This window comes from Electrophorus electricus, chromosome 16, assembly GCF_041902795.1.
Source record: "Electrophorus electricus isolate QZ-2024a chromosome 16, ASM4190279v1, whole genome shotgun sequence".
In the NCBI taxonomy this organism is placed as follows: domain Eukaryota; kingdom Metazoa; phylum Chordata; class Actinopteri; order Gymnotiformes; family Gymnotidae; genus Electrophorus; species Electrophorus electricus.
The window spans coordinates 14,469,736-14,484,149 of NC_137512.1; the positions used below are offsets into that span (position 1 = coordinate 14,469,736).

The 14,414-nt window shown below is 37.5% G+C and overlaps 1 protein-coding gene across 2 annotated transcripts in view; it reads left to right on the forward strand.

Annotated features, from left to right (window-relative positions):
• The window catches only part of il1rapl2 (interleukin 1 receptor accessory protein-like 2), a 212,065-nt gene that overhangs the window by 24,989 nt on the left and 172,662 nt on the right, over positions 1-14,414 (forward strand). For both annotated transcript variants that reach the window (XM_035531916.2, XM_081699422.1), the window contains exon 2: positions 4,507-4,605. In XM_035531916.2, coding sequence (XP_035387809.2) covers positions 4,524-4,605 — 82 coding nt within the window. In that variant the 5' untranslated portion in view covers positions 4,507-4,523. The remainder of the gene's footprint in view (positions 1-4,506; positions 4,606-14,414) is intronic.

Genomic DNA, 14,414 nt, shown 5'->3' on the forward strand with positions numbered 1-14,414 from the left:
ACATGAATCAAGCCACTTACAAAACTGTGCTGGAAGAAAACTTGCTTCCTTCTGCTCTGACAATGTTCCCCAACTCTGATGATTGTTTTTTTCAACAGGACAATTCTCCATGTCACACAGCCAGGTCAATCAAAGTATGGCTGATGGACCACCAGATCAAGACCCTATCATGGCCAGCCTAATTTCCAGACCTGAACCCCATTGGAAACCTCTGGAATGTGATCAAGAGGAAGATGAATGGTCACAAGCCATCAAACAAAGCTGAGCTCCTGGAATATCTGTGCCAGGATTGGCATAAAGTTACCTAACAGCAATGTTAAAGACTGGCGGAAAGCATGCCAAGACGCATGAAAGCTGTGATGAAAAATTAGGGTTATTCCACCAAATATTGATTTTTTGACTCATTCTAAGTTGAAATATTAATACTGTGTTGTTTATAAATGAATATGAACTTGTTTTGTTGAGCTTGTTCTTTGCATAATTTGTGGTCTGAAATTTCTGTAACTGTTTTGCTGTTTTGACCATTAGTCATTTTCATTAGAAAACATACTCTAAAATACATTATTTTTGTCTGGTGTTTGGAAGAAATGTTGCCAGTAGTTTATAGAATAAAACAAAACTGCTCAGCCTGGTCAAGCACATACCCATCAATTATAAAACTAGAGAAACTGATAATTTTGAAGTGGTCTCTTATTTTTTATGTGTGTGTGTGTGTGTGTGTGTGTGTGTGTGTGTGTATGTGTATATATATATATATATATATATATATATATATATATATATATATATATATATATATATATATATATATATTATTGTGTGTGTGTGTGTGTTCAATTTTGGTTCTTTGTACCAATGACTGAATTAAGAGCAGTACTTGATGTGTATATTAAAGATGTACATATGTCCATCTACATATATTATCACAAATGTTTCAATGTTGGTATATTGTTCAAAATCAAAAATGTGCTAGATCTCAAGGAAAGACCACAGAAGACCACAGTAATGAATAAATGAAGAATACCTACAATCCTGAACAAAATGTGTCGAAGAAATATCAGAAGATGTTGCTGTAGATGTGTCTTAAAAAAAACATAAAGAGAAGAAATACACCAGCTTGACCTCAGACTCACACCAAAAAAATCCACAAAAACCACAAGATGCAAACCACTGTAAAAATGTGCAAAAAAAGTGTTCTAGTGTGATATATGAAGATAAACCTGCACCAGACTGAGGAAAGAGAAAATTGTAGAGCAAAAGAAAATAAACTGCTCATGATCCAAGGCATTCTACTGCATGTGTAAAATATGGTGGCATGGAGTGTATGGTTGTCAGTAGATCTGGCTCAGTTGTCTTTGTTGTTGATGTGTCAACTATGGAGCTTTTGAAGGTATAAAAAATTTTCTGCCAAAACAGGGCTTTGTATATGAAATAGGACGAGTAAGGCGCATACAGAAGCCACCGTTAGTTTTCACGCAAACAGGAAGCTTCCTTTCTTTTTGTTTTTTAATGGTCAGTTCATTTCTAAAAAAGAAATGCATCTCCAGCATTAATATCTTCTATAAAATATATAAAACAAAGCAAAATTCTTACTCCGATGAGGTAGAAGAAGAAAGTAGCATAGCACAGCTAATGCATAGCTAATCAAAGGACATCTAACTCAGCTCAGTAGCTAATTAACATGCCCTTCATGAGGTAGAGATTGGTGTGTTCGAGCAGGGGTAACTCCAAAATGTGCAGATCTGGGGTACTTCAAGGTCAAGAACACTGAGGCACTAAACTAACCCATGAATCATGGAGGTTTCGGTTAAAGATGTTGAGAAACCATGGTGAAGACTTATATAGCCAAAACCTTATATGACCTGTCTTGTTTATCTTAGGTTTTCAAATTTTAATTTATTTTTTTTACTGCTGTTTGATGATGCTGATAGCCTGCACATGTAATATATGTTAGAGGGGCATGCTATATCCTGTAGTAGTGTATATAGTAGTATAGTATTGCTTGTCAATGTTCAGCCTGTCTGTGGCTAGTTTGTATTTATTTGTTGATATAGCAAAGTTCCTGCCTTATCTTACTGTTGTTATATTAATTGATCGTGATTGTGTGAAAGTTTTGTTTCTTTTCATTTGCTTGTATTACAGAGTTGTTTTTGGAATTGTTACCAGTCAGAAGTTGGCAGCAGGCAGCTTTTAGCCAAGTTTGTATTTGTATTTTTGGTTGGGCCTATTTTCCATTTGTTTTTCTTTCATTTTGAATTTGTGCTGTCCTCTGCTATTTTTGCAATCCTTGTCATGTTTACACTCGTGAAGGAGAATAATTAACTCATTGTAGCCTGATTAATACTGACTGTATTAAAAATCAATCTCGATCTAGTTGCAGTTGTGTAAGTGATGTGCAGAAGAATATGTAGGGAAATACCCCAGCAAAGTGCAACACAGCATTCAATCCTTTGGAACATTTGAACACACACATAGAGGCTGCCTTCAAGAGACCTATTTAAAAATAGGTCATAAGGGTTTTGTTTGGAAGATGTATTTCACTATAAATTTCAAAGCATGGCTAGTGGTTTTGTGATGTCTTGTAAATGTACATGCTCCAAATTGAGTGAACCACAATTTTTAACAATTAAAAATGATAGCCAAGTCAATATTTTCCTTATTGCCAGACTTAACAGAACATTTTCTTATTATAGAGAGTGACTTTACTGTCTCTTAAATCAGGTTAGACCACTGTTTGACCAGTGGTCTCGGCATGGTCACAGCTTCACGCTTGAGCTACTTTTAGGCACGTTACAGGCAAGATGATGTCTGGCTCTTTTTAATCCCGCATTATAGCAGTACTCAGTATTTTTCCCTGTGCACCATGCCCACCCACATATTTTCTTTTGAATAAGAATTTACTATCCAGAGTCTAAGACTGCTCTAATAGCAACATAATCCCATCATAATCCCAGACCATGCAGCAGCCATATCCTTGTCACTTTAGATTCCCTGAAAAACAAGCTAGTCTCAAAGGTTGCAGGTTTAACCTCCTTTTTATTGCTGAGGAGGACTTCACAGACTTAGTCCTCTCAAGTGGCTGTTTTATAATAGATCACTCCTGATGTCTCACCCTTACTAATGCAGCAGTCGTATCTTTGAGGGCTAAATAATCTCCTGTTAGTAGATGATATAGAGAGAGTAAATTAGAGGAGTTATCTCATACATTTTTATAAATTAACAGCCTGCTTATACAAAAAGAGATGTATCAATATGCAAAATTATATATATTTTTTATTTTAACAGACAAGGTCGATTGTTGAGAATTTGTCATGTGAGTTTGTTGTAATAAACAAACGCAATAAAAGAATTGCAATAGAGCTATATTTGCCCAATCAGTTAATGTAACTGTGAATAAAATCAAATCATATGATTAATCAGCTGCTTCTGCTATTATCACTGAATTTGACTACTGGAGATGGTGGTCCAAGGCATCAGTAGGCTGACGAGGAAACAAAAACTGTGTCAAATATTCCATACTGCATACTGCAAAAAATGTTGCAACCAAAGCTATTATCTTAAATGTCTCCTGACCACACCCTCCAAGACATTTTGGGTGCACTGTCCCTCCCATATATAAGGTAATCAACAATGAAAAATAGCTGCTTCTACAACCAGTTGGCTAATGATTTTTGGCAGTCCTTTTTGCATATGGTGGTAATCTTTTGTATTCAAGTTATTCCACATTTGGTAATCTCATTTGGTAACATTTGGTGACCTACTCACCTACAACATACTTGCTTCTTGGATCTTCATTACCTGAAACCGTTTCCAGTGGCCAAACTGGTTCAATCCAACAAACACTGAGCTACCACTGCCATGGATAAAGCTATTTGTACCCTGTCCTGTTAGCCTTGGATCATGCAAATGATTTGGTCTCCATCTTCTCCCCCTGTCAGTGGAACTCTTTCTTGTACTTCTTGCTGCCCTCACCCAGTTATGCAAGTGATCTTCAATAGTAGACAATAACTCAAAATATATTTTTATGCTGATGTGTGGTTGTTATAGGAGAGGCTCATCCACCCCATCTTCACATGCAGTGCTTCTCTGTTCTCTTCTTTCATTTAGTACTGCTTTTATGATAATAAGTAGGTTCCCCAATCACTGTGAGTTTAGGGCCAGTTATAACCCATTATCAACTACAACTTCATTCCAACATTTTTCCCCACCATTCTTATATACCACATATATATATATATATATATATATATATATATATATATATATATATATATATATATATATATATATATATATATATACTTTTATGGGTGTATATAAATTCCTTGGAATCTTCAAGATTATATACACCCATAAAAGTATCGCAAGCAAAGCAAGATTATTCAAAATGCAAACTACATTTTTGGTGCTGTGGTATTAAAAAAAGAGACTGGGTTAAAAAAGAACAGACCTCATCATGTGGCTCTCTCCCCTTACTCTTCCTGTCTGTCCTTTTATTTCCTACAGCTACGCAAGACAAAAAGATGAAGTCTGCAGCATTCATATTTCTGCTTATCAGTTCTGCTGCCTGTGTCAATCTGAAATACATTTCCAAGAGGAACTCTGGTAAGTCAATCAATTTATACCAATTACTGTCTCGCTCAGCCTGAATTCAGCCTTCGTTTACCCATTATTTTTGTGTGTATTGGTTTATTATCTTGTTATCTGCCACTGATGCCTAAGCGTGGGATACCCTTAAAAATGGTTTGTCATTTAAAAAAAAAACCATTTCAGAAAGTGAGCAGTGGTGAACTTCCATAACTCACTGCAAACATGACCCAGACTGCTCTGTGTCAGACTGTGGAGATGCTGGTTAATTTTGCGTCTCCAGCGCATACAATTTTCAGCAGGGTATTTATTTCCAGAGAGCGGCTGAGGGTATCTCCCTGTTGAAGAGAATGCTATCATCTCTTTTTTTCTTCAAGAGTGAAGACAAAGGATTCTAATCCTTCTACTGGATCCCATAATCCATTTCTTCTTTGGAAACTAATCAATGTTTTTCGTGTGTTTGTGTGTGGGTGCGGGTGTGTGGTGAGCAATTATGTTATCAACACCAAGCGGGCTCTCATGTGGGCGACAGAAATATAGAGGCAATTTTGTCTGTTAGCTTTCTTTCCCTGTATGAGATTTAAGTGTTTACTATGGTATTTTTCTGTATTTTTCTATGGTATTTTTCAGATTTTATTGACATATCTCATGCTATGCATAAGTATGCATAGCATTAGTATACATAACCTTAGAACGTAACATGTATTTTCTACTCATGTATTAACATGTATTAATATAGTTTTTACACTTTTATTAAGATGTGCATTAGACAAAATGCATGAGAGCAGTCATAGGTGACATTTTTACATGCTTATGGATATGGCATTAATGGTAACCCTTCTGGTACAGGATGCTACAAAAAAATGCTTTATGCCTATCACAGGATAGGGGTGTTGGCCTGCAGGCTGCTGCATTGCACTGGAGTATAGTGGGCACCTAGGGTTCTGATTGGGTTGGGGTTCAATGCATTAAAAAAATAAACAATAGTTTTATCATCAATAGCATGGAACGTAGGCCAATTTGGAAGGCTTTATTGCTGGGTGTAATATTGCTGAGTGGTTAGTGGGGTGGAAGACAGATGTTCAGATCTTACAAGCTTCATCTCAGGTACCACTAAACATATTATTGGGTCAGACATTATTCTCCTGCTGCACCTCTGGGTTACCAAGGGCCAGCCATGTGTGTCAAATTACACATGAGTAGATCCGCGATGGACTCCAGCATTTTGAAAGCCTTGCTAGTTTTTCTTCAGCAAATGATGCTCTGACTTTACCAAAATGAAAAAAGAAACCCACTGATAGAAATCAATCTATACATTTGTAAAACAATAAGTAAGACTTCACTTGGGGTACTAGAACAACGAGAGTGAAATATTTTCCCTTTGTGTGAAATACATAAAACCATGGGACACCTGGTATTTCCACATGGAGAATTGTTGTAGGCAACAATTGCTTTCTGTATTATCTTCAGGGGAAAAAAAACACAGAGGCTGATTTATCAGTTATATGATCTTTGGCACGGAGATAAAGCCTTATCTGAATTTTGAACGTGAATAATCTAATTATGCTGTCTAGTCTGTTTCTGTTAAGATCTCACCCTTGCCCTCCTTTCCCCTGCCCACTTTTAAGATGGTTCCCTGCTCAGAAAATGGTAGTCTTTCACCTTCTAGTTCTGGCTTTACATCGAGGGAAGGTTAGTGGAAAGCAACGGTGGGCTTCAGTATCTCTGTGATCTTGAAGAGACAGGACACTCAAGTCACTCAGTTAATGCTTTAAAGTGTAATAGAACACTGTGTGCCTGGAGCATCCTAGGCAGAGAAAAAATGATTCCTCCTGCAAAGGAAATTCTGTGTTGGTGCTCAGGGGCTGAACACATCAACTGAAGTCACTTTCCTCAGGATTATGGGATATGGGGCTTACAAGGAGGCTTGTACAGTATGCAACCGTTATTTCTAAAACTAGATCGTGCTGGCTGCTTCTTGCGATTCAGTTTAAAGTCTGAGCTTAAGATCTCCTTTATCTAAATCCTGTGTTTGCCTAGATGAGTAGTATAGATAATAACATTTCTTCCTGTGTAGATTATCTTATGGTGATAGGTTTGAATTAAAAAGTAAGTAATATCTCTAAACTAATAAATCAGCATTAAAATATAAGACCAATATCTGATTTGTATTATTGTGTAAATCTCTTTAATGATTTCCACAATGAAAGAAAATACTCATTTGAGGACAAGCTTGTGAACTGGTCCAATAATTGACTGATGCTGAGAAGTTTACATAATTTCAACCAGCCATGGATCACAAAATATGAATTGTGATGGAAAAACAAAATACTTGCTAGATTACATGTGAATAATTACTGAAGTATTTCTTACACACTAGTTGCCTGCAGGTCTATGCTAGCTAGATTTCTAACTGAAAAGGAAGGGTATTGCTTATGGCTAAGCTTTTGTTTAGGGTTAAAACTAATGGTCTTTTTGAGGGCCAGGGACTGGAGTAGCTTGCCACAAAAGTTCTTTCCAGGGTTACTTACTGAAATAGGTGATACTGTGATAAGCTGTATTAACCTTGGTCAGTGAATAATGTACCATTGTAAATAAGAGGAGGACTTAGACTTGTTCAGAGAATAAAATAAGAAATGTCATACCATATTTGTATTTACAATGTTGAATAAAACATTTTTATAAGGGACTGTGTTTTTAGTTGAAATCAGATACTGTAAACACAAATAATTAAAAATTATGCAGACCTCAGTAGAAACATTACTTCTTCCTCTAGGAGGATTACAGTAGCACTGTAATATGAGAAAGAACAGACCTCTTGAAGGCTTAGATTTATGTCTTTTTATATATATGTTTGGTTTAAAATCACCAATATATAAAGGTACTCTAATTAGTACTTAGGATATCTGTATTAAAACTTCACTCCTATAGGGCTGTAAAACTGCAAAGAAGAGCATGAGCCAAACATGGTCACACGATCTGTCGATGTCCTACTGATACATGTTTCAGATAAACCCTGCAAGCGGTAGGGGAGAAAAAGTGGAAAACCTCAGAGCAATGCGATTTGAAGAGAAAACGAGTGCTTTGAAAATGAATGCCCTCAGTGGAAAAGTTGCACTTTTCCAGCTAAATTAATCATGTCAGGCAGCATCGGCGTCTGTCCTGAATGTGCTTTCCAGTCCCATGGAAGTCATCTGTGATGTGATTTAAATGATTTTTCCTTTCTTAACATGCTGAGCGGAGGTGGGGAACAGTGTGCATGTGTCTCCTGTGGATGGCATTGACTGTGGGGAAGCATGAACATGTGGTGCATATTATTATAATAAGCATGAGTCACCAGTGGTGATATTGGCCAATTTGATGAATAGAAAATTTTATATATACATATCCACTTTGAATAAACTGAAATTAAAATGTATTGACATTTGGGCAGAACCCATCTTGTGTTCATCAGACCACTCACAGCAACATTAAGCCATGGCATCTAGTACAGATTTTGTACTAGTTCCAACCCTGGTGGAAATTCTCACACAATGTTGCCAGCTCTCATTGGCAAATGACTTTGGCTTTTTATGCCACTTCCATTGAACCTCACACTGAGCAAAAGCACAATGGATGTGGAAAGGTTACTGATTCCACAACTGACACAAAAAGGCTTAGCATATGAAAAGCACCTTCCACACCGTATGCCACTCATTGCCCTCCCAGTGTTAAGCCATTCGCTGTCAATAGAGCTGGCTGATTTTTGAAAGCTACTGTGGAACGAAACCCAAACAATGCCCCTTGCTGTTTTAAAAGATCTTGAACTAGTCTTTAGTAATCTGCCTCAGACATGGCGGCAGTCACGACAATGTGTGTGGCAGCCAATATGCAAGTCAGATAAAGGAAGTAAAGGAAATTTGAACGATCTTCAAAGGGCTCCTCTCTGCCGTCTTGGTTCGGGCACTTTGCAGGCTTTTCTGCCAGCTTTTCAATTTCAGATGAAGCATTTCCTCCTTTCAACATACTATATCAATCTGAGAGAGAAGGGTCCGACTGCACGCTAATGGATGTATCGGCAGACTTTCTCTTTTAATTAAGGCACTGTCAAGGACACACAATAAAACCAACTGTTCAAGCAGGAAAGAGATAATGAGGAAATATTTATCTATTGTACTTTAAGTTCTGATTATAAAAAATGAATTAACCATAGTTATTGTTATTCATTGCAGTTAGTTTATTGTAATCCGTCACAAATATACTTGAATGTTACCTATACTTCTGAGGGCCCTATTTGCTACATCAAAATTAAATTATTGCTCATAAACTAGGCAAAATCAAACAGAAAGATAAAACTCTTCAAATGCTATATTTTATTATTTTTCTACTTTCCTATATTTTGGGATAGTTTTGATAAATGTTTAGTTGTTCAGATCTTTCTATTGTGTGGAGGATCAAGGCAGCATATCAGATATGAATTAATTATGAATACATATGAACTTGTGTGATCACAAGAATCTTTGTCTGTGTTTCAGAGACTGAATGGATTCATTACCAAAGAGCAATAACCGATTAATGTGTAATGATGTGGTCAGACAACACCAAAAAGCTGTCCCAGCTATTTATTTATTTATTCTTTGTTTATTTTGCATACAGGTAAAAGAGAAAAGATGGGGTGGGGTGGGGGGCAGAGAAGAATGGCTCCAAATCAGCCCATGTAAACATACTGTGGTCTTTCTGCAATGCTGCGAGACCCTTGAACAGCAGAGATGATAGTTCCTTGTTGGCAACACCTAAATATAACGTATAAAGTGCTTTCATTTGAAAGGGGGCCCACGAGAGCAGAACTATGAATAAACACACAACCACTGGCAGGAGCACTTTGAGTGGTGTGCAGAAAGCAATTGAGACATCAAGTAGCCTGACATTGGCAGCAGATCTGGTACACGGAGAGATGCACTGGCACAATATGATGACATAGACGTTTTGGAAACAAAATGTCTCCAGTGGAACTTGTGCTTTCCATGCTATGTGGGTAAGGAAGCTCAATTTCCCCTTAGGCAGAATAATGCTCAATTTTTAGAGTGAGAGAGAGAGAGAGACAGACGTCTTCACTGGGATTTGATCTCATGAGGTGACTTTATTGCCAAAGTTAATAGGGTATTAAAAAAACACTGGCACTTTCCATTATTTGCTGAATTTCTTTCTGTTAATGCATCCTTTTACATTAATTGTTGCCCTTAATGACTGGCTTATAAAATCGTCCTTTCAGGTGGTATGTACTCATTGGTGAATGGGCTCTCCACTGAAGATTGTGCCTTGACATAAGTGCTGCTGTTCTCTGCTGACACTCTACCCTGAAATCTTGAATTCTAAATTAGTTTGTGGAACACGGCCAAACTGTTAGAAGGCATATAATTAAGCTACACAGAGAGGATCTCACCATGTCTGCTGCCATGTAATTTTTCAAGACCTGAATGCACAAAGCAATAGATGGAACAGTTCAGCTGCTGCCATCATTGTGTTTGCTTCTCTAACCCTACAAAAATGAGTTGTACTTTCTTAATAACCAATTTGAACATGCACTATCCTTATGCCATAGTCCTCATGCCCTAGTGTTTATGACCTAGTCTTCATGCACTTGGCCTCATGCCCCAGACCATATTCCCCAGTCTTCATGCACTAGTCCTCATACCCTAGTCTTTATGCTCTAGTCTTCATACCCTAGTCTTCATGCACTAGTCCTCATACTCTAGTCTTTATGCTCTAGTCCTCATGCCCTAGTCTTTATGCTCTAGTCCTCATGCCCTAGTCTTCATGCACTAGTTCTCATGCCCTAGTCTTCATTCACTAGTTCTCATGCCCTAGCCTTCATGCACTAGTTCTCATGACCTAATCTTAATGCCCTAGTCTTCATGCAGATTTAGTTATGCCATGAATTTAAAATAGTTAATATGATAATATTATAATATTGCAGACTTCCTACAGAAAATGCAGATTATATGGTATATGACTTGGGGGGGGGGGGGGTGTATAATGAAGCAAATGTACAACAGCTATATGCCTCATGCCAAAGATATAACTGAGCCACACAACCACATAGGGATTTCTGTTGTGCAAGCCACTCTGTGTACATGTTCAACACTCTCAGTGTAAAATTATAAAATCAAGCAAACAGGTAGGCAGTGCTTACACAGCCAATGTTGTGCAATGTGCCCATGTACTTGGGCATCCAAGCACAATACGATTGTCAGTTCTAGAAGGTTCTAGAAGGTTGGGCATTGATGCTTTACAAAATATAAAGGAGACAGAACAACACTTTTGAAGCAGCTGTTGACCTAAGAGAGTGGAATGATAAGTGCTTTCTGGCAGGCCTGTCCAGTGGGAAATGGGATGCTCGGAGTTATAGAGGGTTACCCATGGAAGTGCAGCCCTTTCACCTAATAAAACCATCTTTGACTTTAGGACAGATAAGGACAAACAGGCCATTATACTTCTGGAACCATTTATGTAGCAGCACTAAGTGCAAACATAAGCACAACTAGCAGTGATTCCTAAGAGCACTTCTCCAGTATTCAGTGATAGTATTATACTGTAGTCATCGTTAAGTTAGAGAATTAACTAATATTCAATATTATTCAACAAATGCTGAACCAAATGCTGAATGCACCATAGCTAAGTTTTATAATAAAATAAAAGGCCAGATATTAAACATGCTATAATTGCATATTTTGTCCTCCTGAGTTTTTATTTTTCAGGTCTTCCACCAAATTAACATCTTAAAATTTCGAAGTATATATATATATATATATATATATATATATATATGGAATTATCAGCCTCTGAAAAGCTTGTGTAAGCATTGTGTTGGAGTTTAAGCAATTTTGTTGAATGAACAATAACCGTTACATTCCTTTACTTTTCTTCTTCCTAAAATAAATAGTAAATGCTCTCCAGTAGTATTCTCCCTTGCCTCTATATCACCAAAAGAGTCCAAGCTAGCTTCAATCTTCCAGAACCTTAGGCTCGTGTCTCAGGGAAGGACATATTACTTTGGGCAGATTATAACACTGTCAGTGAGTTTGGAGAAGTGGGAGCTTGTTTTGTTTTCTTCAACCCAGTCAAAAAAATCACAGAGATGCTACACGGCAGGCTTTAATGCTCTCTTCCATCATGTGGTGCTTGAAACTGTGTGAACATGAAGACTAAGTTCATTGAGATTCCAAGAAACTAATTGCCCCCTGTCCAGACTTTAGCATAGGGGCTGTCAGGCTCTGTGTCTCTTTGTACTTATTATACTGAGACTACAAAGGATGTTACAGTAGAACTCTATTCAGATGCACTGCATTAATGTACAGTTTATTATTCATTCTTAGACATGTGATTAGTTGTTGGTAGTTATCAGTATCAGTATTTTATTAGTTATTGAAGGCCAGTTTTTGCTCAGCTTGAGGGTACCAAACCTATATTTCTTCACATCGATGTTATGTAAGAGACGCCTGTAATCATCGGCTGCCTGACACCACAGGCAAATGTGCAGCTCAACACAACCTTAGCTCAGTATATCCAGGCCTTAAGCATCCTGTGAGGGATTTGAAAACCAGACATTAAGTGTCCCATGAGGGAATCAAAAAACATGTATTTGTCTTCTTCTTGATAAGTTTAGGTGATCCCAATATATTTTTATTTGTTTGAATATAGCACACATTCATATCCGAAGGATACACATTTGTAGTGGTTTTCTGCATGTGATCAAAATTGCAGCACCACTGTGGTAAAAGAACAGAGAGTATGGGCAGGACCATGTCATAATTCAAAATCAAATTACTACCTTTTGTCAGTCATAATTGATCAGGAATAGCAAGGGAACCCTTTCAGATCAGGCTAAATTGTCCATAACCCATGGCCCATGGTGATTAGTAGAGTGGTGGCCATTTTGTTGATGAATGGCTGTGTGTTAATCACAGTAGTAAGTTGTGAGCCAAAATCATGTCTGTTTGTTTTGTTTGTTTTTAAACATATAGGGGGTGAGGAGTAGCTTTTAAATGTGATTGTCTTGGTAATTTACATTTTGAAAATAATTTTTTAATTGGCTTGCGCATTACTATTAGTTATGGTTATCCCATGAGATTAGCTTTGATTGCATAAAGGTAATTTGGCTTTCAGGAATGTAGTATAACATAATTCACCAACAGTTTAAACAACTACCTTCCTAATTACCTTTAAAATCCTAGATGGATTTCAAATGGAATTTTTAAACAGTTCAATAAATCATTACCTATGCATGCAGACCTCTGCTTGTACACCAAGTTAGTATGGTGTAGTGTGTGTGTGTGTGTGTGTGTGTGCATGTGTTTGCACACATGTGTATGCATGTGTATATGTATGTGGTATCACATTCTCCTTCTTCTTGAAACAGATTTTTGAAAGATAAGACAGCATTTGTTTTGATCTCAAGAACAAACATACCAGAATCCTATGAAAACAATGCAAGTTTCAGTTATGCAAGATATCAAAATTCGTGCCTTGTTCAAAGTATTTCTTTCCTTATTGTAAGTCACATATAAACTCTTCAAATGAAAGTTCAGGCTATGCTGTTCCCAGTGAAGGTACAACTATTAGAGATGTTCAGGCAGGAGAGGATCTATTATATATTACTGGAGTGTTGTGAACAGTGCTTAAAGAGTAAGGCATTTTAAGTACCATACGAAGTACTCTAAAGAGTAAAGTGTAGTAGTGCTTATCACATTTCATAGCACTTGTCTTTTCTGTGATTCCTCCACCACACAGGCTTGGCCTTGGGGTGCATGTGTGCGCAACATATTGCAATATTGTTTTAAATATGCACAGTAAAGAAGATGGAATTTTAAACGCTTGATTGTAGTTACACCAATTCTTAATAACTAGCAGATGATTTGATCCCCACGGATGGAATACGTTGATGTATCTCCATGGCTAAACACTTGTCAGTGGTGTACTCCTGAGTGTGCTGAGTCCAGTCTGAGCCCTCCGATGCCAGAGTGACTGTGGACATCTGCAGCCTTAATCTCTGTAGCCAATGGGCAGCCCTGTCCAGGGTTGACCTCGCAAGTCTCCTCCCCATGCTCTGCAATAACTCCTCACACATGTGGTGCACAACGGCATCCCAGCCAAACAAGTGCAGGGCCACGCTTCTTGGGAAGGTATACGTGGTCACATATTTGCATTTTCTGATATGGCATGTTATTTGCTCAGCTGATAGCCACTAGAATGGCCAGCAGAGTTAACCTAAACACTACTTTTTTTTTTGGCAGGTCCCAAACAGCTCTCAAGTCATGTTGTTTTCTCTTTGAGGAAAATTCTTCCTCAAAGTATGTATATTTTAAATGCCTATCCATATACACCAGGCCAATCCTTTTGTAGGGCAATGCCTGATTAATTTTCTTTATCATATTAGACTGGTTCATATGAATGCTGAGTGGCTTTTTAAGACAAACATTTCCATGGAATTTATTATCGTTTAAACCATATAATTTTTCCATCAGCTCATCACTTTCAGTGCCTTGTATGCCCCAGGCAGCAAAAGTGCCTAGAGTGTATAAAGTAAAGGTGGTGAAAAAGAGAGTTATTTTACCAGTTGTGAGTGAATATTTATCTTACTGCAGTAGCAGAGAAGATCAAAGGGAATATCTAAAGATAGTATTCAAACTATTTCACAGTGTGCTGCCTTTAACCTCACAAGCATTACCGAGCCCCTTGTCTTTTTTCTCCAAAAGCATATAACTGAAAGGAAATAATTTGTCTTCCAGTTGAACTAACTGCGGGATAATTCATGTTTTGTTTTGTTGTTCTCTGGTTTTCTCCACATG